Source organism: Geotrypetes seraphini, chromosome 11, assembly GCF_902459505.1.
Source record: "Geotrypetes seraphini chromosome 11, aGeoSer1.1, whole genome shotgun sequence".
Lineage (NCBI taxonomy): Eukaryota > Metazoa > Chordata > Amphibia > Gymnophiona > Dermophiidae > Geotrypetes > Geotrypetes seraphini.
This window is the reverse complement of record NC_047094.1, coordinates 74,168,768-74,196,089: the sequence shown is the minus strand read 5'-3', so window position 1 is coordinate 74,196,089 and position 27,322 is coordinate 74,168,768. Positions and strand designations below refer to the sequence as shown.

The 27,322-nt window shown below is 48.6% G+C and overlaps 1 protein-coding gene across 9 annotated transcripts in view; it reads left to right on the top strand.

Moving 5' to 3' along the window:
* Positions 1 to 7,965: 7,965 nt before the first annotated feature.
* LOC117345822 (ly6/PLAUR domain-containing protein 3-like) overlaps positions 7,966 to 27,322 on the top strand; it is a 92,046-nt gene continuing 72,689 nt past the window's right edge. The window contains exons 1-2 of one of the 9 annotated variants that reach the window (XM_033915004.1): positions 7,998 to 8,098; positions 16,257 to 16,430. Coding sequence is in view for 2 of the 9 variants with exons in the window: in XM_033915001.1 (XP_033770892.1) it covers positions 7,999 to 8,098 (100 nt within the window). In the remaining 7 variants the exon portion in view is untranslated. Of the gene's footprint in view, positions 8,099 to 8,635; positions 8,771 to 8,850; positions 9,005 to 13,158; positions 13,276 to 16,256; positions 16,431 to 27,322 lie in introns of those variants that run through there. The other 8 variants (XM_033915003.1, XM_033915005.1, XM_033915002.1 and 5 more) reach the window with 8 other exon arrangements.

Below are 27,322 nucleotides of genomic sequence, written 5' to 3'. Positions count from 1 at the left end.
AATGAGTATCTGGGTGGTCAGTGGTTGGTTATGCTGGTTCCAGTGATGTCTGAGGTGCTATTGCAGGGGTCTCGTGTGTAGTCTGGTGTGCTGGACCACAAAGACCGCAGCCGCCATGTGGCCCATGAAACGCATGAGGGAGTGTGCTGATGATGAGCTGCTGGCCGAGATGTGATGGGCCATGGGTGTCATGGCGTCGATCCGGCAGTCCGGTAGAAAGGCCTTGGTTCATGTGGTGTCGATGACTGCCTCAATGAATGATATCCTCTGGGTGGGTATTAGGTGGAATTATTTTTTTTTTTTGTAGTTGGTGAGGCACCCCAGTTCTTGGAGGGTTATGGTGGTTGTCAGGGCCGGCTGTGCCTCCCTTGGAGATTGGGCCACTATCAGCCCGTCGTCGAGATAAGGGAGGACGCATACCCCCTGAAGGCGAAGATGTGCTGCTGCCACGGCCACACACTTTGTGAACACTCTTGGAGCCATTGAGAGTCCAAAGGGTAGGACCTTGTACTGGAAGTGTCTGTCTTGGCTTTTGAAACGACGATGCCTTCTGTAGGCTGGGTGCATGGGCACGTGAGTGTATGCATCCTGTAAGTCCAGGGATACTAGCCAATCCTCAGGCTGTACCAGGGCAAGACTGTACCCAGAAAGTGCATCCGGAATTGTTCCTTGTGTATGCATCTGTTGAGCTTGCAAAGATCCAGGATCGAGCGTTTGTCCTTGTCCATGGGGACGAAGAAGTTCCTGGAGTACAAACCCCTTGGTGATCTCCTCTGGTTGGCACCGCCTCTATTGATTCTGCCCGAAGCAGGTCCTCTCCTTGCTGCAGGAAAAAAGGGGTTGTCAGATGAAGGGAGCCCCGCCCACTCGGGGGGGGGAGGAGCTGGAGTGGAGACGAATTCAGTATCCCTGCTTGATGATGCTGAGGGCCCACTGGTTAGTAGTGATCCTGGGCCAAGCATTCGCAGACAATCTGATCCTGCCACCCCCGGCCCCTGCTGGGCCCAAGGGTGGTCAAAGGTTCTGTTTTTGTTTTGGGGAGAGGGGTTGCCCCTGACCCTTGGGCGGCGCTTGTTTGCGTAGCAGTTATTTTACTGTTGCGAGCGCTAGGGCACAGACTGTTGTCAGTGTGGTGTTCTGGGGTATCACTTGGGAGCGTTGAAAGACATGCAAGGTTGGTTCCTCTGGTGTCTTCATGGGTGTGCCCAGCGTTCTAAGCTGTTGGAAGAGAGGGTTTTGAGGGTGGTGAAACCATCTTTGGTGTCGTTGACTGTCTCCATAACCTTGTCACCGAACACGTTAACCTCTGTGCATGGTGTATTTGCCAGAGACTCTCATCCTGGAGCACCCGGGCACAAAGCTAGGCTAAGCGCTGGGCAGCTGTTCCCCCAGTGCGACTGAATGTTTCAAATAATTCAAAGGCTGTCTTGGAGAGGTGCTTTCTGCATTCCTCTAAATCATGGAGGAGGAATGAGAGAGACTCCTGGACCAGCTTGTGGTGAGCTGGAGTCCCAGTTTTATTTTATTTATTTATTTTCTCTCTATTGCCTCCTGATACAGCAGCATTTGGAACTGGAGTGCAGCAATTCATGCACTCAGTATTGCACCCTCGAAGGTCTTTTTCCCCGTGGAATCCAGGGGTTTTCAGGTCCTTCGCTGGCGGGGCGTTGGAGGGGGGGGGGGGTCTTGCTGTACTGTTTCTCTTGAGCTCTGAGGCTACCTCAATGTCCAGCTGTGGGTTGTCGAACCCCCGGGCCAGAAGTATCTGGTACTTCACTTCCAGTCTCCTTGATGTTGGTTGCCCTGAGGAGGGAGTCTGCCAAATCTTGTCTCTGCAGTCAAGGAGGTTCTTGTGGACTGGAATCATCACCGCCTGCTTGAAGTGGTCCAGGCATTGTAGTAATGGGTACTGGTGGTCCACCCACGTGGATCTTGAGAAGGGCTGTGAGTTTCTGGAGGAACTTGGGGTAAGTCCTCGTTTGTTTGTTTTTTTTTTTGTTTGTTTTTTGGGGGGTGACTCGGGGCGTGGCTGAAGGCTGGTTTGCTGCTTGTTCCTCCATTGCTTGGGTTCATGGCATGCCGCTGGAACACGCCATGTTGCTGTGCGTGGCTTTCTCTAAAGAGGGGCATGGGGGGTGTTGCCCGCTGAGAGAGGAGCTGGGTCAGCAGGAAGGAATAACTGCTGCTGCTGGTCCAACCCTGGTGGTACGCAGGTTCATGTGCTGTTCCACTTGACTGGTTGGGTGCTCCATGTCCCCCGCCGACATTCTCTGTCCTTCTTGAGGGGGGGGTGAGCCTGCAGAGAGGGGGCAGGATGCACCCCTTCATCTGTGTCAGTGCTCCTGGCTGCATTTCCCGCTGTGCCTGGAGGCAGAGAAAGAGGAATGGTGATGATGCCTCCTGTGTGGGCTTCTCCTGCTGTACTGTCTATTGTATATTAAAACTGTACAGCGCTGCATATGCCTTTCAGCGCTATAGAAATAATAGATAGTAGCATTGTTTCTCCTGCTGGCTGTGAACTGTGGAAAGCACTCTGCCTAGGTTCCTGAAGAAACAGCTCCTGAGGCTGAGCAGTTTCAAACCCCCACCTTTGGGGAGAAGTGGTCTGACATGCCGCATCACTGATGACATCAACACCCCCACTCTGTGAAGAGTTCCCCGGGACTGCCCCTGTTGCCGGGGAGGAAGGGAAAGTCTGTGCTGCAATTGGTTGCCAGCGATTTCCATCATGGCTGGTTGTTGAGGCAGGGAGGAGGGACACTTCTGGGATTGATTGCCCACTGCGCTGCACATGGCTGAGCTCTGGAGCTTAATGGAGTTCTCAAAGGCAGACTCCTGGTGCTGTCAAGGTTCTTCCCGACATGAGAGTCCTCCTGGGGGGGGGGGGGGGATTTCAGGGAGGTGGGAGAGGTCTGCAGGTCCCCCAGATGGAAAGAAGCATGGGACTTTCTTTCTCCTTTTGTTCAGATTGGGAGGAGGAAGAAGAAGAACTTCGCAGGAGATTATCAGAAGTTTCCCAAAAGCAAGCAGATAGGACTTACCTTTGGGGCTGGAGGGTGAACCCCGATCAGCTGCCTGCAGGGGCTGGCTGTACGCGGCAGCATGCAGGGACTCCGGGAGAGATCTCTCGGGCTGGAGGGCAAAACACCGATCAACTGCCTGCAGGGGCTGGCTATACGCGGCAGCATGCAGGGACTCCGGGAGAGATCTCTCGGGCTGGAGGGCAAAACCCCAATCGGCTGCCTGCAAGGGCTGGCTGTACACGGCGGCATGCAGGGACTCCGGGAGAGGTTTCTCTGCCGGGCCGGGTGCAGGCAGGGGGAGTAGCTGAGCCAGGGCGGTTGTGGATACCCCACTGCTGCTGAAGATTCTCGGGCCTCACTTCTCTTCATGAAGTCTTTCAGTGCCTTTTTCTTTAGCTTGCGTGTGCGCAGAGACAGGCGGGCACAATGCAAGCAACACTGGTCCTCATGCACTGGACCCAGATCCAGTGTACTCATCCTTTTCCTGCATCCCAGGCATTTCTTTGGTGTTTCTGGTTCAAAAAGATAGATACACACTGAGCACAAACACATTTAAGAAATGGCCATTTTTGAAAGAAAAAGTTAGGACATTTTCCTGTTTTGAAAACAGTCATGTTCATTACTGGATTTCTGGAAAACATGCAAAATCGGATTTAGACATCATATCGAAAATGCCCTCCATGTGTGCAACTTTCGCGGGGGGACTGGGGGGAGCTGGAATACATGTGAACAGAGTATGGATATGTCATAGGCATGTCGCCAAGTGCTACACACAACTTATGAGGGGGTGCTGGAAAGTTTTCAGCCCAGTTAAGAAGAGAATGACGTGAATATAGTTCAATCAATGATTTGAAATAATGTAAAAAAACATAGAATTTTGTTTCTGCAATTGGTACTCAACAAAATAAAATAACACTTTTTTCAGCTACAGTGGCAAAATAACGCTCAGAATTTAGGAAGCTGGTTGGTTAGGCTGAGAACTTTCTAGTACCCCCTCGTAGAGAATGATATCAGTTGTATGTATTGCACCCACTTACGCCAGTCATCAACCTGTTGCCTGTAGGCATGCCTAACTTCTGGTGCCAATGACTTAGGTACTTCCTGAAACCATTATCAAAATGGCAGTACAGTAAGCATGCCCCTTTGTAGCACCTAAGAGGAGGCACCAAACTATAGAATTGCCATCCAACTCTACATCTCCAGCTGGGAAAATCTGGCTATAAATATAAAGTATTGGTATAAAATAGCTAATTTTCTGCAGATTTTGTAGTATATTGATTTTGTGTTATTTTGCTATCAATGGGATCAATTTTCACAAGAGTTAACTGGGTGGAAGCAAGCCTGGTTAAACTCCCACTTACTTGGACCTGACCAGATATTCAGATACATTTACTGTATAAACCTATCCAAATATAAACCGAGGCAACATTTTTCTCCCAAAAAAGGGGGGGAAAAGGTTGCTTCAAATAAAAACTGGGGGTTTATATTCAAGTGCCCTGCTATGCACCCAGCCCTCCTTCCTTCCTGTCCAGCTCTGCACCCAGTCCACCCCAGCAAGCTTTATACCCCCCCAGTCAGCATCTCATCCCTGTACCCCCACCTCCAGCCAGCATCTAACATCTTCCCTATACCCCCCAGCCAGCTGTATACCCCCCAGTCATCATCTCATCCCCAGCCAGCATCTCTCTTGTCCCTGTACACCCCAGCAAGCTATACAACCCCCCATCAACATCTCATCCCTGTACCCTCCACCAGCCAGCCAGCATCCCTCTCATCCCTGTCTCCTTCCAGCCAACATTTATTAGACTCCTATCTCCCGAGCCAGCATTTATACCCCATCACTCCCCAGCCAGCGTCTCCTACCATCTCTCCATGAAGCGATGCTGATTTCATTGGCAACCTGCCACTGGCTCTGCAGCTTTCCCTCCAATGTCTCCAAGTCCCACTCTAAGCCTGCACGTGCATCAGCAGCAACATAAGCCGTGCTCTTAATGCGTGCTTGCTCAGCTCACAGCTCAGGATGACTGCTGCTGTTCCCGCAGCGCCGGACTGAATTTGACGAAATTCGTGAATTTTCATTGGTTCATCTAGGACACAATGGACCAATCAGAAACAACCTAAGAGTTCCTAAGGTAATTTGTGATTGGCCCGTGGCGCTGCAGCAGAACCAATGAAAAAAAATCAACAAACCCTCGCCCAAAATAGCCCAATTAGAGAAAAAAAATAGCCCCCCAAACCCGCCTCCCACCCAAGTCCTTTATTTCCCGTTGTCAGGCTTAAAAAACTAGCCCAATTGGGCAGGAAAATCGCCCAACTGGCAACACTGGAGATAAGGGTGGATTACAGTCATAGGCTGCAGCAAAACCCCCTGGGAGCTTCAGTCCATTACACACTCTGTATACATGTCTAAGATAAGCTCTCTGCACTGCAGGTTTGCACATTGCGAGCCAGGGGTTCCATTCATTAAACCCTCAACAGGGAACTTTATTTTTGGCTCGGCTCTAAGAATGTTTAATTCTTTTGTTTTATATTTTGTACATACTGCTGTTTTGTGTTTGTTTTCAGAATATTTTGTTTGTTATTTTGTTCCTTACCTATATTTGTGGAAAGGCAGGTTATAAATAATTTTAAATAAATAAATCTACATCTTAAAACAGTACTCTGTTCACATGAATATGGGTACATAACAATTTGCATAGCCGAGTCGGAGGCTGCTAGGAAGCACAGAAAAGACCACGGGGAGCTACTATGTGCATCAGTAGGTAAAATAATTTGACACTAAACCAGTTAAAACTGGTGTAGTGTTGATCGTTAAAGCCATGGTGAGTTTTGAGCATATGGGTCCTAGGCTACAGAAAACCTACAACATTGATACTGAATTAATCATACCAGCCACTGGAAACACATGCACCATAATACAGTTCCTGTATTTCCCCCCATAGTTACACATCCATCCCTCCTCTCTGGATCTACACATCTTTTCCTGTCAGTTCCTCCCCGTCCCAGTAAAGGAAAAGGGCTTATTGTCCTGGTCCAGCCAATGGTGTACCAAGGAGTGGAGGTGGGGGTCTGCCCCAGGTACATGCTCTAAGTGGGTGCATAGCCAGCACATCAGGTCCGGGACCTCCTGTCCTATTCTGCCGTTGCTGCTTTCCCGAACCAGCAGCAGCAGTAAACTTTAAATTCAGCCATCATGGAACTTTCCTGCACAGCCCCGCAGATGCTGGTCCATCCCCTCCGTCACTTTCTTGTTCCAGGTTAGAGCTACAGTCTCAGGGAGGTGCAGGAAGGTCCTACGATGGATGCACTTAAATTTACAGTGAAGCGGGGTACAGTGAGAGGGAGCGAGAAAGAAGGGGGATGGATACTGGAAGGAATTGTGTTGGAGGGAGAGAGATGGAGCAGATGCTGATGGAAGTGGGGTAGATGGAGAGAGAGAAGGGGCAGATGGATGTTATTGGGGAGGGGAGGGAGAAGGTGGGAGCAGATGCTGGATGGAAGTGGGAATGGGAGAGAGAGAGAGAGAGGGGAGCAGAGATTGGATGGAAGTGGAGAGGACAGAGAAGAAAAGATGCTGGATGGGAGGTGTAGAGAAAGAGGGCATATGATGGAAGGAGGAAATAAAAAAGGGCACATCCTGGATGGGGGGAAAAGTTTAGAGTTTGTGAAATACTAGAGGGGGTGAGGGAAAGAGGTGGCAAGCTGTAGGTAACAGTGAAAAGAGGGAAATTGTGGACTAGATAATAAGAAAGAATTTAATCTAGACAGTTGCAAAAAATAAATTGAGTAGGAAGACGAGGGAAGGAAGAGGAGAAAGTGAAATGCAGGACTATGGGGGAGGGGAGGGAAGGGAAGAAGATGGATGCCAGACCAATGGGGGTGGAGGGAGAGATGGAAGGGGGATGCAGGCAGTTTCTGGAAGGGGAATAGAAGGAGAGAAGATGCCATATGAAAGGGGCAGAGAGAGAAAGTAGACAGTGAATGGAAGGGAGTGATGAGAAGATAAGGAAAGGAGAAACCAGAGATGACAAAGGTAGCAAAAAAAATTGTCGATTTATTTAATTTTTTTTACTTTAGGATAAAGTAGTATTGTAGATCCTTTTGTTGGACTCGTTTTAATACATTTTTGACTAATTCAGAGACCAAAACTCCATTCCCCAGGTCAGGAAAGGATACCATATCAGCAGTATACTTTACTGACCTGAGGAAATAGGTTTTAGCCTCTGAAAGCTAATTGAAAAATGTATTAGTCCAATAAGATGATATTATCTTATTTTCCTTTTTTTTGTTTTATTTTTGTTAATTTGTAAAGTGATTGTTATTTCTCAATTGTTTTTTTTTTTTCAAATTTACATCTGCTATCTTTATATTTTGCACAATATTAGGGGGACATGCATCACTGGTGGTGCATTGTATGCAGTCTGGCTTCTTTGTGGTTCAGTTCAACTTTTGTCTATGTATTTCTATTTTTAGTTTGTGATTACTTATTCCATACTGGGCAAGGGTGTTTCTGTGTTCTGTGTTCTGTGTGTAGGAAAGACATGGTTTTCCGTTAGCATTGACTGTGCAGGATCGATTTGTAGAAGTTTAGCTTGTTTAGTTTCATTGACATTCTACTGCTCACTGCAGTATGTAAGATGCTGCCTTTTCTTTCCTAGGTACACTCTTGTTGTGCAATGTGTGGATTATTACTAGAAATCATGTTTTTCATATAGAGGATGGGGTGTTAAAAAATGATGGGCCCCTGGTGTCACATATGATAAGTACCCTACTGGGTCCAGCAAACCTCTTCCCTGCTTCCACATGTGCCTGCATCTCTCCTTCTGCCCATCAGTCCTCCTTTGGAGAACATAGTTCTGCCCATCAGTCCTTTGGAGAACATAGTTTCCGCCTATAAACAGTTATTGCATGTAACTCTCACCTCATTAAGAAATGTTGGTCTCTTTTTAGTGCCCCACTTATTAGCTCTATCTTGATGAAATCCAGGAACAGGGCGGTGCCTAATTTCTTCTTCCTCTTTTGTTGCTGTAAATTTGTGTTTCTCATCTCATTTCCCAATGCAGAGCAACTAAAAGGTCAGTAAAACAAGCACACGAGTTATGTGTCTGGGGTGATAGCAGGGGACCCTTTGATAGGCCTTTCATGGTAATGAGGCATAAAGAGGGTTTCAGAACAAAACTATCTGAGGAGAAATTCTTATGGATTTGTAGAAGTCGTGAAGAATAAGTATGGCTGTAGACTGTATTTTTGTTTAACATCAAGTTGTTATCCACAGGAAAAAAAAAAAAAAAAAGCAGGTACAAGATACCGCATGAATGAGGGAGGCACGGAGAAAACATTGGACTCCTTTCACTAAGGTGCGCTAGCGTTTTTAGGGCGCGGCAATTGCGCGCTAAAACCTAGCGAAGCTTAGTAAAAGGAGCCCATTGTCAGTTCATTTATTTTAAACTTTCTTGTCAATGTTTTACGTGTTAAACTGAAAATTTAGGATATGCACGGAAAATCTAAAACAAGCTAACCCAGGGTACTCTAAACTCAGAGCAAGCAGTCACGGTAACTATTATCATGAAGAGCAGTGGGGGTGTTTTCGAGGTCAAAGGGAGGACCGCCCTCCGAGATCAACTCTGCTCACCCTCTCCGTCCCCACCTCCCCCCACGCCTTGTTTTCCTTTTCCTGGAGCAAATCAGGTCGAGAAAATCCTGCCTAAGGCAAAGCTCTGTTCACCCTTGATCTCCAGAGGTGCCACGTGAGTGCTGTCTTTGATCCTGGCTGAGCCGTTGTGAATCTCAAACTCTTGGGTTTTTTTTTTTTTTTTTTTACATGGTCTTGAAGCGATCTTGTGTCTTCCGTTGTATTTCCTGCATTCCGTGAACCTGGATTTAGCTATGACTAAGTGCTCGCTTGAACAAAGCTCCGTTTGGAATCGCCCCAAGGCTGCCTACGCCTTGATGCTGCCTCTTTCTTCACAGGGCGAATTACGGTACAAAGTTTGTAGAAGTGAGACATGGTGTAAAGCAGGAGGGTAAATACGATAACGGGTTACAAATTGCTCATCACTTTTTTTTTATCCTGAGAAAGGGTTCAATTTTACATTTTTTTCTAATGCAACTGTTTTAAGAATCTATTTTATCCATTTTCTGACGTTCCTCTTAGCTCCGGAGGCTCTGCCCTTAGCCCCAGACGGGCTGCGATACAGCTTTATTTACTGCACAACTTGGCCAGGGAGAGCAGCGCGAGCGCACACTCTCAGCTCGGACCCACTCCCCAATTCTACTCCAGGCCCCGGCTTTCACTTAGTCCACATTAAACACTACTGGGCAGAATAAGAGAGCACCGTAGTGTAGAGAGTTGCGTGGGGACAGAAATCACACCCGTCCCTGCCAGGAATCCCTCCATCCCCACCCGTCCCCATGAGGAATCCCCTCCGTCCCCACCGGTGCCTATAAACTTCAGAAATAGTTATTTCATTTAATTATGCTCTTGTAGAGACCCATTTACAAATAAGCAAAGAGACTTTATTAATTGGGAAGAATACATCCTTTGTAAACAGGTTTCTACCAGAGCCTCTAATGTAAATATAAAATATAAATACTTAGCTGACGAGAACCCCCAAGCTGTCAGCTGAGGACTTCCTTTGCAGTTGGCCGGGGGTCCCTTTTGCCAAGCTTGGCAGGCAGCAGTAGCGTCCCTGAGAGTGTAGTTACTTACCTGTAATGTAGGTTCTCCGTGGACAGCAGGATAGTCAGCCACATATGGGCGTTGTCCCAACAGCTCCCAATTTTCGGATAAGCTCTCCAATAGCTCAGAGAGATTTCTTTTTTTTCTGAGCACGTGCAGTGCCCGGGCCCCACTGGGCATGACGCTCCAGGTGGGGCATTCCCTCCGAGCAGTCCTTGCGTCGCTTGGCCGGTGGTGAGGATGCAGAAGGGCTGGAGGGAGATGGTGTGCTGTATGGTCGCCTGCTGCCTCTCCCTCTGGATCTGTGCCCTGCAGGGGAGTGGTGATTGTGCCTTCTATCACCCCTGCTGCGGCTGTGATTGTGGTGGTGGCGGCGGTAGGACTCCCACTGGGGAGATCGGGAAGCATCCCGATGCCGATTGTGCTGGTGGGGGGGAGTGCCGATTCTCAGCCCTGCAGCGCTCTTGTGCCGCGCCTTGTGCCGCGTTCTCAGGCTGCTTGTAGCCGAGCCGGCATCCTGTGATGATCGGGGAGGCGTGCCCCGGCGATCTCCCGGCCCGCTGACATCAGGAGGGATTCCTTGATGAGTTCTCTCTTTGGGGAGGGGGGGTCTGGCTGCTGGTTGGCTGGTTGTGCTGGAGGGGAGGTCCTGGGCGGCGATCCTCCATTGCTGGGAGGCATGGCCGATTGGGGATTGGCTCCTCCGTTGCTAGGGGGCGTTAGGCCGGTAGCTGGCTGCTCCTCCATTGGTGGGAGGCGTGGCTGCGTGTAGGCTGGTTTCTCCCCGGGCTCCCTTTCGATTTGCTGCTCCCTCGTTGCTGGGGGGTGTGGCTTCATGCAGGATCGGCTTGTGAAGGAGCAGGGAGATGGCATCGCTTCCAGTCCACACGTGGGGGTAAGTGCGAGACCGGGTGACGCCCCAAGCGATGTGCCCGCTTGGGCAGAAGTCGATGGTGCTCCTGATGACTTCAGGAGGGGGGGACGGAGGGCGAACCCCGATCGGCTGGCTGTAAGCGGCAGCATGCAGGAGCTCCGGGAGAGATTTCTCTGCCAGGCTAGTTGCAGGCGGGGGGGGGGGGGGGTGTTTGACTGAGCCAGGGCGTCCTGGAGGCTCCTTACCGGATTCGTCTGTGGATCCCCCGCTGCTGCAATCCGATGAGGATAGCTGCTGGAGGAAGATTCTCGGGCCTCACTTCGCTTCAAGAAGTCTCTTAGTGCCCTCTTCCTTAGCTTGCATGCCCGTGGAGACAAGCGGACACAGTGCAAGCAACACTGTTCCTCATGCGCTGTGCCCAAGCAGCGAACACACAGATCATGAGGATCCAGTGTACTCATCCTTTTCCTGCATCCCGGACATTTCTTTGATGTTTCTGGCATCTTCAAGATGGTAAGTAGAAAAAGTTGATTGTAGACAAAATGGTGATGGAGAGCTGTGGAAAAATCCGACCGAAGGGAACGGACGGAAACTAAAGACTGGGGAAGCAGGGGGGAAATGGGTAGGGCTTGGGCATGTCCAGTGGGGCCCGGGCACTGCATGTGCTCAGAGAAAAAAAAAAAAAAATCTCTCTGAGCTACTGGAGAGCTTATCTAAAAATTGGGAGCTGTTGAGACAACACCCATATGTGACTGACTCATCCTGCTTGTCCTAGGAGAATCACAGATGCTAGCACCTCAGTGGCTCATGGATGTTGCCAGCGACTGCTGTGCTTGGTGGAGGGGAGTTCTGGCCATCTCTAGAGGAGGTCCTCTGCTGGCGGTGCTTGGGGATCCCCACCAGCCACAGCAAGGGTCAACAAGTACTTCAACACTGTAGAAATAAAACCAGAAATGCATTTCCTTTTCTTTTGAACACAATACAAAGACATCTGGGGAAGGGGTAAAACGCGGACCTCACGGACCTTACGGACCTCGCGGATCTAAAACCGCACGTCCTTAAAAATCCGAGGTCCATGAATTGACAATTCCACCTTTGCTTTCCCTGCAGCTTAGCTCAGGCCCCCAGCTCCCTTGCGGACTTCACGGATCTGAACTGCACGTCACATCCTTAAAAATCTGAGGTCCCCGCCACTTTTGAGGTCCTGCCACTTTTAGTTTCTGGCTCTGCTGTAAAAATGATTCTCTCCTAATATGGGTGGTGTACGGGGCTACACCTAATATATGTACATATATTTTATCTCTGTTAATATTATACCATACAATACAGTTTCTTATACACTGCAAAATGTCACCAAAGAATCAGTGTGGTTTACAGTACAGATTGGGTTCTACAAATTTTAAAACATATCTTTTTTTTCAATTCCTCTTGAGTATGCCTTTTCTTACATTACATTATATTTGTGATTTCTATTCCGCCATTACCTTGCGGTTCAAGGCAGATTACATAAGAATTGTCATACTATTACTAAGTACATAGGCGGATTACCTTAGAATAGGAAATACAAAGGGTTAGTTTGAGCGTTTTAGGTTTGCTAAGGAGTAGATTTCAGTACTAAACTGATAATATGATAATAGTCTTAATGATAGACTGTTTCAAACTTTGAATATTTGATATTCAAAAGTAGGTTCATATAATTGTTTATGACACATAATTGTTTATGACAGACATTTAAATTAAAACAATGTACATTATCAATCTTGAGTTATTAAAGGGTCTCAGAATATTAACATCAGAAATTAACCCCCTAGAATTTATTTTTATTTTATTTATTTCTTCCATTTGTGCGTCGCACATACCTATACAAGTTCTAGCCATATATAGCCTTATGAACCATACAAGCGATCTTAAACTGTACTCTTTTTTTTCCAGTGGTAACCAGTGTAACACCCTCAAAAGTGGACTAGCTCTCTCAAACTGATTTACAGAAAAAAATAATGTGGTTGCAGTATTCTGAAGTAACTTTAATCTCTTATATTCTTTCTCTGTTAAACCACAGTTAAGATAATCCAAGTATAGAAGAAAAACAGGTTGTACCACAGTACTAAAACTTTCCTGGTGTAAAACTGATCTTATTGTTCTTAATTGCCTTAGCCTAAGGAAAAATTTCTTAACCAAGGAATTAATCTGATGGACAACAGTAAGATCAGAATCTTTTATAACACCTAATACTTTTGAAGTTCTCAGTCTTAAGTTTCTCTACCTTCTTTCCTTTATAGAATAGGCTCCAAATAGGTGCCCTTTTATAGAATTGTTTTCCATGTGATAATCAGCTACTAAGAGGATAAATTGTATAAGTATACGCTAACATTTATGTGCCGATTACGCAATATACCTGCATATTTGTGCATAAACACACACAAATGCTAATATTCCACTGAAATGTTAATCTATAAATACATTGGGGGAGCTACGGTTGAGAAAAGGCGTGTTTTAAAGTCTGTTATAAATCATGGATCATGTAGAACGCATTAACATGAAATTATGTAATGTTAAAATTAGTTTATTGTGATGCTGCAGTGACCATGAAGACAGTTTACAAATGGTACGAGTGATTTTGTAATGGTTGTAGATAGGTTGAAGATGACGAGAGATTGGGATGTCCTTCAATATCAAAAACCCAAGAGAATGTTGAAAGAGTAAGTGAAATGATTCGATCAGTCAGTTGACTATTAGGGAAATTTCTGATGATTTGAACATCTCTTATAAGGGCTTATTAGAGCATATAAGAAAGGATGTGGAGAAAAAAACATGCGAAATGGGTAAACGGTTTCATCCTCCATCCTGACAATGCTTTGTGTCACACATTGTTTCTGGTACGGCAAATGAAAACATTACCGTGTGTCCTCATCCACCTTATCAAGTTTCAAGTTCAAGTTTCAAGTTTATTTATAGTTTGGTATACCGACCATCACAGGTATCTGGCCAATTTACAATATTAAAAATTTAAAATATCTTAAAAAAATAAAATAGAAATAAAAATAGGGCAGATTAGGACCAAGACAAGGACAAAATTTAGAAAGGTTAGATACAAGAGGAGCGGGGGGGAGGGAAATTTTAGTTACATTAAGAAAATAAAAGGCAGGGAAAATGGAGAGGATAAAACAGGAGGGAAAAGGGGGGGGGTCGCTTCTTAAAAGCGATTCTCTGTTTATTTATTTTTATTTTCCCTTAATCAGGATTTTTAACTGCAATGTTGGTATGCATCTTTGAATAGAAATGTTTTGAGGTTAGTTTTAAACTTGCTTAAGGAATTTTCACAGTGAAGATGCGGTGGCATTGCATTCCAGAGGGAAAGGGCAATTGCGGAAAAGATGGTGTTTCTAGTATAATATAGGTCTTTGATTGAGGGAATTGTCAATAAGTTCTGATCAGAGGATCTAAGGGCCCTAGGAGGGGTGTGTGAGATAAGATATTTGTCTAAGAAGGTAGGAGAGTAGGAGATCCTAATTTTGAAGACAAGTAGGAGTTTTTATAAGTTGTTCTATGTGAGACTGGTAACCAATGTGATTCTTGAAGGAGTGGGGTGACATGGCTTTATAGATGAGTTTAATCGTGGTATTTTGAATCAGTTGCAGTTGATGGATTTCCTTTTGAGTTATTCCATGGTATAGTGAATTGCAGTAGTCTATGTGCGAGATGATCAGTGAATGGATTAGAGTTTGGATAGAAGCAGGTTCTAGAACAGAAGTTATGGAACTAATTTGACGGAGTGTGTAGAAACAGTTTTTAGTAAGTGAACTTCTGGCTCTTCCCCAAAGTCAAAATTACTATGAAAGGTAAACATTTTGAATTGATTCAGGACATTGAGGCAGCCACAACAGCGCAACTAAAGACACTCGCAAAAGAGGACTTCCAGAACCGCTTCAGAAAGTGGCAAGAACGATGGGAAAAGTGTGTTCGAAGTGAGGGGAAGTATTCTGAGGGGGATTAATGGCAATATGTTTCTTAATATAAATAACAAATAATAAGCAACTGTTTTATAAGTTAAAACAGTATCTGTTATGTCCCTCAATATTATCCAGTAACAGTCCTCAGCAGCACCACCAGGGACTCAATACTTTCATAGTCCGTGGCTTTAAGTGTCATTTCTTCATCGGACCCATTTAAACTTAATTCTTTGATTTTTTTTTTTTTTTTTTTTTTTAAATAATTTATTTTAAGTTATTCAACTATAAATAAGATATAGAAGTACTTAGCTTAGCTTAGTGGTCGGAATACAGGGATATTGGGCCAACATGTTTCACCTATTATGGTTTCTCAAGGTAATAATCCTTTCCTGCTTTTAGCAACTATTTTAGACTAGAGAATGACACGGTGGATGTTACCCCTAGCTAGCCACGAGTAGCCGTGAGTAGCCTGCCAAAATGGTGGAGGGGGAAAGGTGCTCACCGCAGGTACGGGGACAAGGCCATCCACCGCCCTGTGGAGCGGTGAATGGCCTTGTCCCCGCAGTTAAGGGAGGGAACGTGCGCATTCACCCATTGCACACGGCCCCCTCCCTCTTTCCTACCTACCCACCTGAATCTATCTATCTCCCTCCCTCCCCCTTACCTTTGCGGCATGTGTTAAGATTTCAGATTTGTTTAAAGCCATCGGAGCGTACATGAGTGTGTGGGCAGAAGCTTCTCCTCTGACGTAACTTCCGGTTGCGTCAGAGGAGAAGCTTCCGTCCACACATGCATGCGACTGCATGAACACTCTGGTGGCTTTTAACAAGTCTGAAACTTTAAAATGCGCTGAGAAGGGATATGCATGGACCGCGCGAGGGGTGCCGAAGGGCAGTGAGGTGGCAAGAGGGAAGGGTGTATGCTGTGGGGATGGGGCGGTGAAGGAGACGGTGATCTGGTGATAGGGACAGATTTTTTCCTCATGTCATTCTCTATTTTAGACCACAGCCTTTGGATGATGGCTGTGGTCTAAAATAGTTGCTATAGCAGCTTCATTGCATGGACCCTAGTCCTAGTATTTTTGGAAAAAGTAAACGAGCAATATTTTTAAAAATAAATTATTTTCAAGAAAAACCTTTCACCTGGGATAAATGCTGGTGCTTCAACTAAACAAATAGAGAAGATTGGCATATTCAATACATTTACTCCATTCAGAATCCAATCAACATCACTAGAGCTCGCTCATTCGTTACTACCAACCAAGCAGTAGAGAAAAAGCCTCAGAAACAAGGAGCCCAAAACACCATTGAACTACAATGGGGAACGCAAAACGGGTTGTCTCACTTTCATTCATATCTCGCATCTTGGCACTGCACCACTTTTACAGTATATTCAGTTTTATAGTCCACTGTTATAGTCTTTAAACTCTAGCAGCATTAAGCAACATAATCAATCTGCTATTTTTTTTTGTGAATTTTCTGTCATATTCCTGATTAAAGCTGATACCACAGGTCATGGCATGGCGTTGTATATCCCTGTCTAACTTAGCCAGTGATAGAGTTTAAAAACATTGAGACTGCTGCTGGCTGAGTATTTACCAGTACTATTTTGCAATATGAATATATTGAAAATAAATTAAAGCTCTTTTTTCATATGGTTTGATAAGTGATATTACTATTTTTTTAATATGGGATACACTTTATGATTTTATGTTTTATGTTTGGTTTTAGTTGTGTGATGCAATACCATTAATGTAGCCTGAGGGTGGCTAGAACATTCCAATAAAAGTAATCAGAGCATTCTCTTCCATCTTCCCCCTCTCTAAAGTTTTCTCCTTGCAAAACAGAAGAAACTGCATCTGGAAGTTGGCATGAGTGGGCCAAAATCATCCTTATTTCATTCTGGTACTTTACCTTTGTTCCCTCTCTTGTCTTGCATTGAAAGAAACATGCTCCTCATTCCTGATGTTTCAGTTAGATTCGCAGTTCACTCATTTTGTCATAAGAGCTACCATTCCACTGACTTGCAAACAGACAGGCAGATTTCCTATACATGCATGCAGCAGCTGGGGGGGGGGAGGGGGATAGTGGAAAGTGCAAAAGTGGCCAGATATGAACAAGGCAATGTCTGAAATGTGGAGTGAGCCCAGCCAGTGCCGCCAGCAGCACCATTCTTACATCGGGGCAGGCAGCCCCTGCGGCAATCCAGCATCTAGCGCTTTCAGGTGGGGGTCCTTCGGGGATTCATAAAAAGACCAGGAAGCCGCGAGAGGGAGCCCAGCCAATGCTGCCAGCAGCACCATTCTTACATCAGGGCAGGCAGCAACCCGGCACCCAGCGCTTTCAGGTGGGGTCCTTCGGGGCCGCATAAAAAGAACAGGGAGCCCAGCCAGTGCCACCAGCAGCACCATTCTTACATCAGGGCAGGCAGCCCCCGCAGGAATCCGGCACCCAGCACTTTCAGGTGGGGTCCTTCGAGGCCACATAAAAAGACCAGGGAGCCGCGGCCCGTGGTCATGTGTCCGAAGGGGCGTGGCCAAAGGGGCAGGACACGCCCCTTTTGAGCCCCTTCGGAGCCCATTAGGAGTCGGGAGCAGGCCATTATCTTCTCCTTCTACCATGGGTAAAAGGAAAGCAAAAATTACTTCTTTGGTTCCAGGTACAGGTCCTATGGATCGTCATCTCATGTCTTTTTGACTTTACCACCGGTGGAAGAGAAGGTAACTTTAGATACACAGTCTACTTCCCTCTCTTCTGGGGAACCGTCACAACTCCCTCAGCCATTAAGTCTTGGAAGCAAGGCAGGATTAATTCTTCGAGGGCCCCTAGGCACCCAAATACGCTTGGCTCCCCCGGCCCTGCCCCACTCCTGTCCCACCCCACCCATGCTCCGCCCCTGTCCCGCCCCCCATTTATATGTTTTCTTATTTACTTCTTTATTTCCACTTGTATTTCTTTTTTTTTCTTTTTTAAATTCAAAACAAAGATTAGCATACCAGTGCACAATTTTTCTTCTATGTGACCACCAAACATCTCGGAACAAAACCCCCCTTCCCTCCCTTCCCACCTACTTGCCCAGGACTTTAACAGAACAGGAGATGAAGCGGGTTAACTGACGCTCAAATCCCTGAAGAAGCTTGACTGCGAAACTGGGGGCCCTGTTAGATATTGTGGAATCTTTGATGCCAGCGGTGATGACTGTTTAGCTGCTGTGCTGTTTCTATGCTCCATTGCCGATTTTTTTCCTGCTTCTACGTTCCAGCACTATGTCTAAGGACTTTGGCAATACTACATTTTCAGATAAGTGATGATATTGAAAGATTGTATTTTGATTATAATGTAATACCACTTATCTTGGAGTTTTTTGACCGAGGATGTGTCTGCTAGTCTCAAACTTGAGTTTTTGAGATTGGCTTGTCTATGTGGGTAGTTTGTTTGTTTGGAACCCCTATTAGACACTGAGGTCTTTTCTCCTTTTTTTGTTGTATACCATAGGTAGAGCTGAAATATATTGGATGTTGTTTTGGATATAGAATATTTGGACATTCTTTCTTGTTGGTGAATGGTTTTTGTATAAAAATACATACATATGGGTAACTACTCTAGTATGTTCCACTCCATGTATGTTAATTTGTAACAAAACAACAAGGCAAGCGGTCTACCAAAGAATCCAACGTGGAACAAAAGAAGATAGGCAGCCAATAAGGAGATTCAAATCAGGAATATTCAAGGTAGAGAGTTGCGCGGGGACAGAAATCCCACCCATCCCCGCTAGGATCCTCTCCGTCCCCACCCGTCCCCGCAAGGAATTACCTCCATCCCTGCCCGTCCCCATAAAAAGCAGCAATTACTTCTGACAGGATCATCAATTCCACAGTTTCTTTTGTGTTTGCGCTGCTGTTTTCCTTGTAGAATCTCTTTGATGGAACCCTTTTTTTGTTTTCTGTTCAGATAATTAACTTATAAACCCCCTCTTTTACTAAGGCTGACATGCCCATTATATTATATTATATGGACGAACCCTGCTTCCAAAGCCTTCCATTCCCATGGGAGTCCCGTTGGAATAAGTAATCACAAACTAAACTCCCTACCCTACCCCCTTTTTACAAAAGCATGGAAGAGGTTTTTAGCGCTGGCTGGCGGGCTTAATGTTCTATGCTGTTCTGACAATCATAGGAATTCTGTGACCATCGGAGCAATGCAAAGCATTCAGCATGCTGCCTTGTGTTATAAACTGAAGGAACAGTGCAGTTTAGGGGTGAAGAAACAGTGGTGCATATCCCCCAATACTGAACAAAATATATAGCTAGCAGGTGTTAATTTGAAAAAAAGAGAAATAACAAATCACTTTACAAATTAACAAATAAAAATAAAACAAAAAATGGAAAATGGAAAATAGGATACCATTTTATTGGACTAATACATTTTTTAATTATCTTTCAGAGGTCAAATCCTCTTTCCTTAGGTCAGTAAAGTATACTGCTGTTACAGTATCCTGTCCTGACCTGGGGAAGGAGAATTTGGTCTCTGAAAGTTAGTCAAAAATATATTAAAACAGAACAGGAGATGAAGCGGGTTAACTGACGCTCAAATCCCTGAAGAAGCTTGACAGCGAAACAGGGGGTCCTGTTGGATATTTTGGAATCTTTGATGCCAGCGGTGATGACTGTTTAGCTGCTGTGCTGTTTCTATGCTCCACTGTGCCGATTTTTTCCTGCTTCTACGTTCCAGCACTATGTCTAAGGACTTTGGGAATACCACATTTTCAGATAAGTGATGATATTGAAAGACTGTATTTTGGGCTTGCGAGCGACTTTTAAAATGACCAAGTCAAAATGATCTACCAACAGTAAAATAAATAAAAAAAAACCCCACAAAACACACTGTACGCTGAGAAAATGTTAATTATCATTCCTATTCCGGGGTTTTTTCAAAGAGGTCAAGGCAGATGACTCTGTGCACTGTCACCTCAGTAACAACCATACATATATACCCCCTCCCTTTTTACTAAACCACAATAGCAGTTTTTAGCGCAGGGAGCTGCGCTGAATGCCCAGCGCTGCTCTTGACGCTCATAGGCTCCCTGCGCTAAAAAACGCTATTGTGCTTTAATAAAAGGGGGGCCAATAGTACAAAATATAGACAGCAGATATAAATTCTCAAAACACACATTTTGATCACTAAATTTAAAATAAAATCATTTTATCCCAGGACAAGCAGGCATGATATTCTCACATGTGGGTGACGTCATCTACGGAGCCCCAGCGCGGACAGCTTTTCAAGCAAACTTGATTGAAGTTTCAAGTTTGCACACTGCACCACGCATGTGCTAGCCTTCTTGCCCACTAGAGGGCGCATCCCCACCTCGTGGTCCTCAGTTCAATTTCATCCGCGGAGCCAGAAGCCCTGTGGAAAATTGTGCTCGTGTTTGCCTTCTGTCGCCGCGGCTGTGTACGGAATTTCGACGCGGTCGCTGCGTTTTCTATTGTTTCTTTTCTTGTCTTTCATTTTTCAAAAAAAAAAAAAAAAAAAAATTGTGTTTTTTTCCGATCGCTCCAGGGGCTCCCGGTAGCCGTGGCCGAGGAACCTCGTCTGTTCCCGGCCTCGTTTTGGGCCCATGTCCCGGCCTGTAACGGGATTTAAAAAGTGTGGTCGGTGTGACCGACTTTTGTCGATCACAGACCCTCACCGGTGCTGTTTAAGGTGCTTGGGGCCCCAACACCCGACAGCATCGTGTGCTGAGTGTGCACCTTCCAGAAAAGGGCTCTCACACGCCACAAGGCCCGCATGGCGGAACTTTTCGCCATCGAGACCCCGACGGGGAAGGCCTCGAGTTCGGCCTCGGCTTCGGCCCCGGCCTCGACCTCGGCCTCGACCTCGACCTCGGCATCGGGTCCCTCTGCTTCACCTTCGCTGCCTTCGAAGCCGGTTGCCTCGTCCACTTCCCTCCTCAGCTCCAGGATCAGCCAGGAAGCCATCCTCGGGCTCCTCGACGGCGGGGGGGGTCTGCCTCCGCCCAGCCCAAGGTGTCCAAGTCGATAGCCTCGAGGGAATACTCGAGACCGAGGTCGCCCTCTGAGGAGCATCGACAGGTGTTGCCGCCGGGGATGTCGATCCCGGCATTCCAGGACTTGTTCCGGGCGTTAATCGCCTCGGAGCTGTCCGGGGCCATTGAGCACCTGCAGCAGGCTTCGGCCTCGACTGCTTCGGTCTCGGCGGCCCCGCAGGTGGCGACCTCGGCCTCGGGTACCGGGGCTTCGGCTCCCGAGGCACCCTCGGCCTCGACCTCGGCGTTCCCCTCGGACCCGACCTCGATGGGTCAGCCTGAGTGTAGAGTGCAGTCCCGGGACAAGCTGCGCCGGGTGCGGAGGATCTCGTCTACCTCGTCCTCGAGGTCCTCGCGGGGCTCCTCGCCTTCGGGCAAGCCTCGGGCGAGGTGCCGGCCGAAGAAGGCCAAGCGGTCTCGGGCCTCGCCTCGGAGGCGCGGTCGCTCGACGCCGCCCGGGGGCGAGACCTTACGGGTCGAGGAACTCCGCCTCGATAACCCAAATCTTTTGCGGTCCCCGATCGGGGAGAGTTCCCGTGCCTCTTCGCCGGGGCGGAAGGGACGGGCCTCGATACCCCGCACCCCGGGGGGTTCCCCCAGGGGTTCCTTCAGGCGGGCTCGGTCCCCGACCCCTTCGAGGTCACGGGACCGTGCCTCGTGGGGATCGGGATCCAGTAGGGAGCCGAGGTACTCCCTCGAGGCCTCTCCCTTCGGCTCGGCGGGGAGATCTCGGACACCCTCTCCGCCTGCAAGAACTTCATCTTTTTCAAAGTTCGTGCATGATATGGCGAGGGCTTTGGGGGTGGACCTGTTGGCGGGTTCCCATTATACTAAAGAATTTTTGGAGGAGCAGGATCTTCCTGCTCCCCCACGGGAATCCCCTCGCCTCCCGCTGAACAAGGTCCTCCATCAGACCTTTCTACGGAATTTGGAAGCCCCTCTTACAGTCGCGGTAGTGCCCACCAAGATGGAATCAAAATACCAGACTATTCCTCCTAAGGGGTTTGACAAGGGGCAACTCTCGCACCAATCGCTCCTGGTGGAGTCGGCGCTTAAGAGGTCGCAACCTTCAAGGGTGTCTGCTGCGGTCCCTCCTGGGAGGGAGGGTCGGACCCTCGATAAATTTGGCCGTCGCCTCTATGCGAATTCTCTGATGGCGACGAGGGTCCTTAATTACGCCTTCTCGTATTCGTCATACTTACGGACTATGGTGAAGGACCTTCCCGGCTTCCAGGAGGTGATCCCGGACTCCCATAGGGTTCGATTCGACACCTTTATGTCGAATCTTTCCCAACTGCGCCTATACCTATTCCATGCGGTATACGACGCATTTGAACTCGCCTCGAGGGTATCGGCCTGTGCGGTGGCTATGCGCCGGCTGGCGTGGCTCCGTACCCTCGAGATGGACCCCATTCTGCAGGAGCGCTTGGCGAATTTGCCCTGCGTGGGGTCGGAGTTGTTCGACGACACCTTGGAGGCGGCGACCAAGAGGCTTTCGGACCAAGAGCGCTCTCTAGCCTCCCTGGTGCGCCCCAAGCCTAAGGCCACGCCGCAAAGGGCTTTTCGGCAGCCCCCTAGGCGGTACCCCCAGAAAACTACGCCGGCCTTTTCGAGACCTCCACCCCGACGTCCACCCCAACAGGGTAGGGGAGGTCCTTCCAAGTCCGCTGCGCAGGGAGCATCCAAGCCTGCGCCGTCCTTTTGACGGGATGGGCGGTTGGGGGCGGGCCCCCGCCGCAATTTCACCAAACCCCCTTCCCATCGGGGGTCGGCTCACGGCTTTTGCCGGGGCTTGGACAGAGATCACGTCAGACGCATGGGTGCTCCGGACCGTCTCAGAGGGCTATTCGCTCAACTTCTCCGTGCAGCCTCCAGACATGCCACCCGGAGCTTGCCCGCCCAATCGGAGCCAGTTGGCCCTTCTCCTGGACGCAGCCAGGGCCTTGTTGAGCCTCCGGGCAGTCGAATTGGTGCCTCGCGACCAGAGGGGCCGGGGGTTTTACTCCCGTTACTTTTTGGTCCCAAAGAAGACCGGGGACTTGCGCCCCATTTTGGACCTCCGGAAGCTCAACAAGTTCCTGGTCCGGGAGAAGTTCCGTATGTTATCGCTTCCGATTTTATATCCTCTGCTGGAGGAGGGGGATTGGATGTGCTCTCTGGACTTGAAGGAAGCGTATACCCATGTTCCGGTGCATCCCGCCTTTCGCAAGTTTTTAAGATTCCAAGTGGGAGAGTTACACCTCCAGTACCGGGTCCTCCCTTTCGGCCTGGCTTCGTCTCCTCGAGTGTTCACGAAGTGTATGGTGGTGGTCGCGGCTGCCCTGCGCTCGCGGGGGCTGCAGGTCTTTCCCTACCTGGACGATTGGCTGATCAAGGCCCCGACCAGGGAGGGAGTTATTTCAGCGACCCAACAGACTATCTCACTTCTTCAGGGTCTAGGGTTCGAAGTGAACTTTCCCAAGTCTCACTTGTGCCCGGCTCAATCCCTCCAGTTTATAGGAGCCGTGCTGGACACGGTTCTCCTCCGTGCGTTCCTCCCCCCTCCTCGGTTGGAGGCACTGCTTCGATTGAGTCGTCAGGTCTCGCTGATGTCTGTAGTATCGGCTCAGCGCATGATGGTTCTTCTGGGCCACATGGCATCGACGGTCCAGGTGACGCTGTTCGCCCGATTGCATCTGAGGCTTCCTCAGTGGACTTTGGCCTCGCAGTGGCGTCAGGATCGCGACCCAATATCTCGTCCAATAACGGTGACTCCTTCTTTGAGACGCTCGCTCCGTTGGTGGACCAACTCTTCCAATCTTTCCGGGGGTTTGCTCTTTCGCGTTCCTCCGCATCGCAAAGTCCTGACCACGGACTCTTCGGAGTATGCGTGGGGAGCACATCTCGACGGTCTTCGAACGCAGGGTCTATGGTCGGCCGAGGACCGTCTTTGTCACATCAATGTGTTGGAGCTTCGTGCCATTTTCCTGGCTGCTCGAGCTTTCTGTCACCTCCTGCACGATCAAGTAGTGCTCGTCAGGACAGACAACCAGGTGGCCATGTATTATGTAAACAAGCAAGGGGGGACGGGCTCTTGGCCTCTGTGCCAGGAAGCCCTGCGCCTTTGGGAATGGGCAGTCTCTCAGAACATATTCCTGCGTGCGGTTTACATTCAGGGAGAGAGGAACTGTCTGGCAGACAAACTCAGTCGTCTTCTCCAGCCGCACGAGTGGTCGCTGAACTCCCGGGTTCTACGCGAGGTCTTCGACCGCTGGGGGACTCCTCAGGTGGATCTGTTTGCCTCACCGGATACTCACAAACTGCCCCTCTACTGTTCTCGGATGTACTCCCGGGACCGTCTCGAGGCCGATGCCTTTCTTCTCGACTGGGAGGGGAGGTTCCTTTATGCGTTCCCTCCTTTTCCTCTGATCTTGAGAACGCTGGTGCATCTCAAATCGACCGGAGCCACTATGATTCTCATTGCGCCTCGTTGGCCCAGACAGCACTGGTTTTCCCTGCTTCTTCAACTCAGTGTCAGGGAACCTCTGCTTCTGCCTGTCTTTCCCTCTCTGCTGTCTCAGAGTCGGGGTTCGCTGTTACATCCCAATCTTCAGTCTTTACATCTGACCGCTTGGTTCCTTTCCCCTTGACTTCGGTTCCTGTTTCTCAGTCAGTGAGGGAGATTTTGGAGGTCTCGCGAAAAGTCTCGACTAGGCTTTGTTATTCCCAGAAGTGGACCAGATTTTCATCCTGGTGCTCCTCGAACCATCTGGACCCGAGTTTGGTTCCCGTGTCTTCGGTGCTGGAATATCTGTTGCATCTGTCGAATTCTGGTCTGAAGACGACTTCCATTTGAGTGCATCTCAGTGCCATTGCGGCATTCCATCGACATCTCGAGGGTCGTTCCCTCTCTCTTCATCCTCTGGTTTCTCGTTTCATGAGGGGTCTTGTGAATGTCCATCCTCCTCTGAAACCTCCTCCTGTGAGTTGGGATCTTAATGTGGTCTTAGCTCAACTGATGAAGCCGCCTTTTGAGCCTATCGACAAATCTCATCTTAAGTTTCTAACTTGGAAAGTAGTCTTTTTGATTGCGCTCACGTCCCGCTCGTCAGATTAGCGAGCTGCAGTCTTTGGTTGCGGATCCTCCTTTCACTGTGTTTCATCATGACAAGGTGGTTCTTCGCACCCATCCTAAATTTTTGCCTAAGGTTGTGTCTGATTTCCACCTCAATCAGTCCATTGTTCTTCCGGTATTTTTCCCGAAGCCCCACTCTCATCCTGGTGAGGCGGCGCTTCACACGCTTGACTGTAAGAGGGCGTTGGCCTTTTATCTCCAACGTACTAAGTCTCATCGGAAGGTTCCTCAATTGTTTTTGTCCTTTGATCTTAATCGGGTAGGACATCCTGTTTCCAAGCGCACCTTGTCCAACTGGTTAGCTGCTTGTATTTCCTTTTGCTACGCTCAGGCTGGTCTCCCGCTCTCGGGTCGAGTCACGGGGCATAAGGTCCGAGCGATGGCAGCTTCGGTTGCTTTCCTCCGATCTACGCCTATGGAGGACATATGTAAAGCTGCCACTTGGTCTTCGGTTCATACGTTCACCTCTCACTACTGTCTGGACACTTTGTCCAGAAGCGACGGCCGGTTTGGCCAGTCGGTGTTACGTAACCTGTTTTCCTAAATTGCCATCCTCCCACCTACCCTTTTTTTGGTTGGCTTGGAGGTCACCCACATGTGAGAATATCATGCCTGCTTGTCCTGGGATAAAGCACAGTTACTTACCGTAACAGGTGTTATCCAGGGACAGCAGGCATATATTCTAACAACCCGCCCACCTCCCCGGGGATGGCTTCTTTGCTTGATATGGAACTGAGGACCACGAGGTGGGGATGCGCCCTCTAGTGGGCAAGAAGGCTAGCACATGCGTGGTGCAGTGTGCAAACTTGAAACTTCAATCAAGTTTGCTTGAAAAGCTGTCCGCGCTGGGGCTCCGTAGATGACGTCACCCACATGTGAGAATATATGCCTGCTGTCCCTGGATAACACCTGTTACGGTAAGTAACTGTGCTTTTCCTACCTTTGTTTGGTGATTTCATGAGTCTCTGGTTGCACTTTCTTCTTCTAACTGTGCATCCAATCTTTCTTCCCTTCTTTTAGCCTGTATGCTTCCTCTCCTCCAGACCTCATTCCCTTCCCCAACTTTTTCTTCCTCTCTCCCTTCCTCCCTTTCTTTTTTTCTGTTTCCCTTCTTCTCCCTGCCTGCCCCCTTTCTTTATTTCTCCCTGCCCTCCACCAAGCCACTGCTGCCACCATCGGGGAACAGGCCCCAAAGCCGCCACCGCCCCAAACTCTCCCTGCTTCCCTGCGTCGGGCCGACCAGCATTCCTCTCTCCGACGTCAATTCTGCCTTCAGAGAGGAAGTTCCAGCCCAGTCAGGCAGCGATTGGCTGGCCTGAACTTCCTCTCCGATGGCAGAATTGACGTCGGGGAGAGGAAAGCTGATTGGCCCGGTAGATCGCCAAGGCAAAGTGAGTCTATCACGCAGCCCGGGATGGGCTCCGCGATCGACTCACTTTGCCTTGGCGATCTACCGGTCGATCGCGATCGACCTATTGGGCACCCCTGGGCTAGAGGTTATCTTCCTCTCATTCATGTCCTTGCCACCCCTGTCCCTTGGTTGGTCCCACAATTTCTCAATTTCCAGCATATCCCCTCCCTCCATTCTTGTAGCCCAGCATCTCCTCTCCTGACATCTCCCTGTCCTTTTTCCTTCACTATCTTACTATCCCATCTCTATTCCCTTCTGTCCCTCTCCCCATGATCAATCATCTCACCACCTCTCTCTTCCCTTCCCCTCAGGGTCAAAGATTGCTTCCACTCTCTTTCCTGTTCTCTCCTCCCTGTCACCCTATGATCTAGTACCCCTCCTGCCCTTGTCCAACATTTCCCTTTCTCTCCCTCCCTCTCATCCCCTGCTCCAACATAACGTATTTCTACTCTCCGATGGCAGAATTGACGTCAGGGAGAGGAAAGCTGATTGGCACGGTAGATCGCCAAGGCAAAGTGAGTCTATCACACAGCCCGGGATGGGCTCTGCGATCGACTCACTTTGCCTTGGCGATCTACCGGTCGATCGCGATCGACCTATTGGGCACCCCTGGGCTAGAGGTTATCTTCCTCTCATTCATGTCCTTGCCACCCCTGTCCCTTGGTTGGTCCCACAATTTCTCAATTTCCAGCATATCCCCTCCCTCCATTCTTGTAGCCCAGCATCTCCTCTCCTGACATCTCCCTGTCCTTTTTCCTTCACTATCTTACTATCCCATCTCTATTCCCTTCTGTCCCTCTCCCCATGATCAATCATCTCACCACCTCTCTCTTCCCTTCCCCTCAGGGTCAAAGATTGCTTCCACTCTCTTTCCTGTTCTCTCCTCCCTGTCACCCTATGATCTAGTATCCCTCCTGCCCTTGTCCAACATTTCCCTTTCTCTCCCTCCCTCTCATCCCCTGCTCCAACATAACGTATTTCTACTGCCCTTCCATCTTCCCCTCCCCAGGCCTGTGACTTCCACTCATTTACTGCTTTCTCCTGCCTCTGCCGAAGCCTGCCTCCCCCCCCCCGCAGAGATCGGCAACACCGGGGCCCCCTGTTGATCGGCAAAACAGACACCCCCCCCCTCGATCGGTGAAACAGGGTCCCCTGCCCCCCCTCAATCGGCGAAACAGGGCCCTCCACTCGATCGGCAAAACAGGGCCGGTGACTGCTTTCTCCCG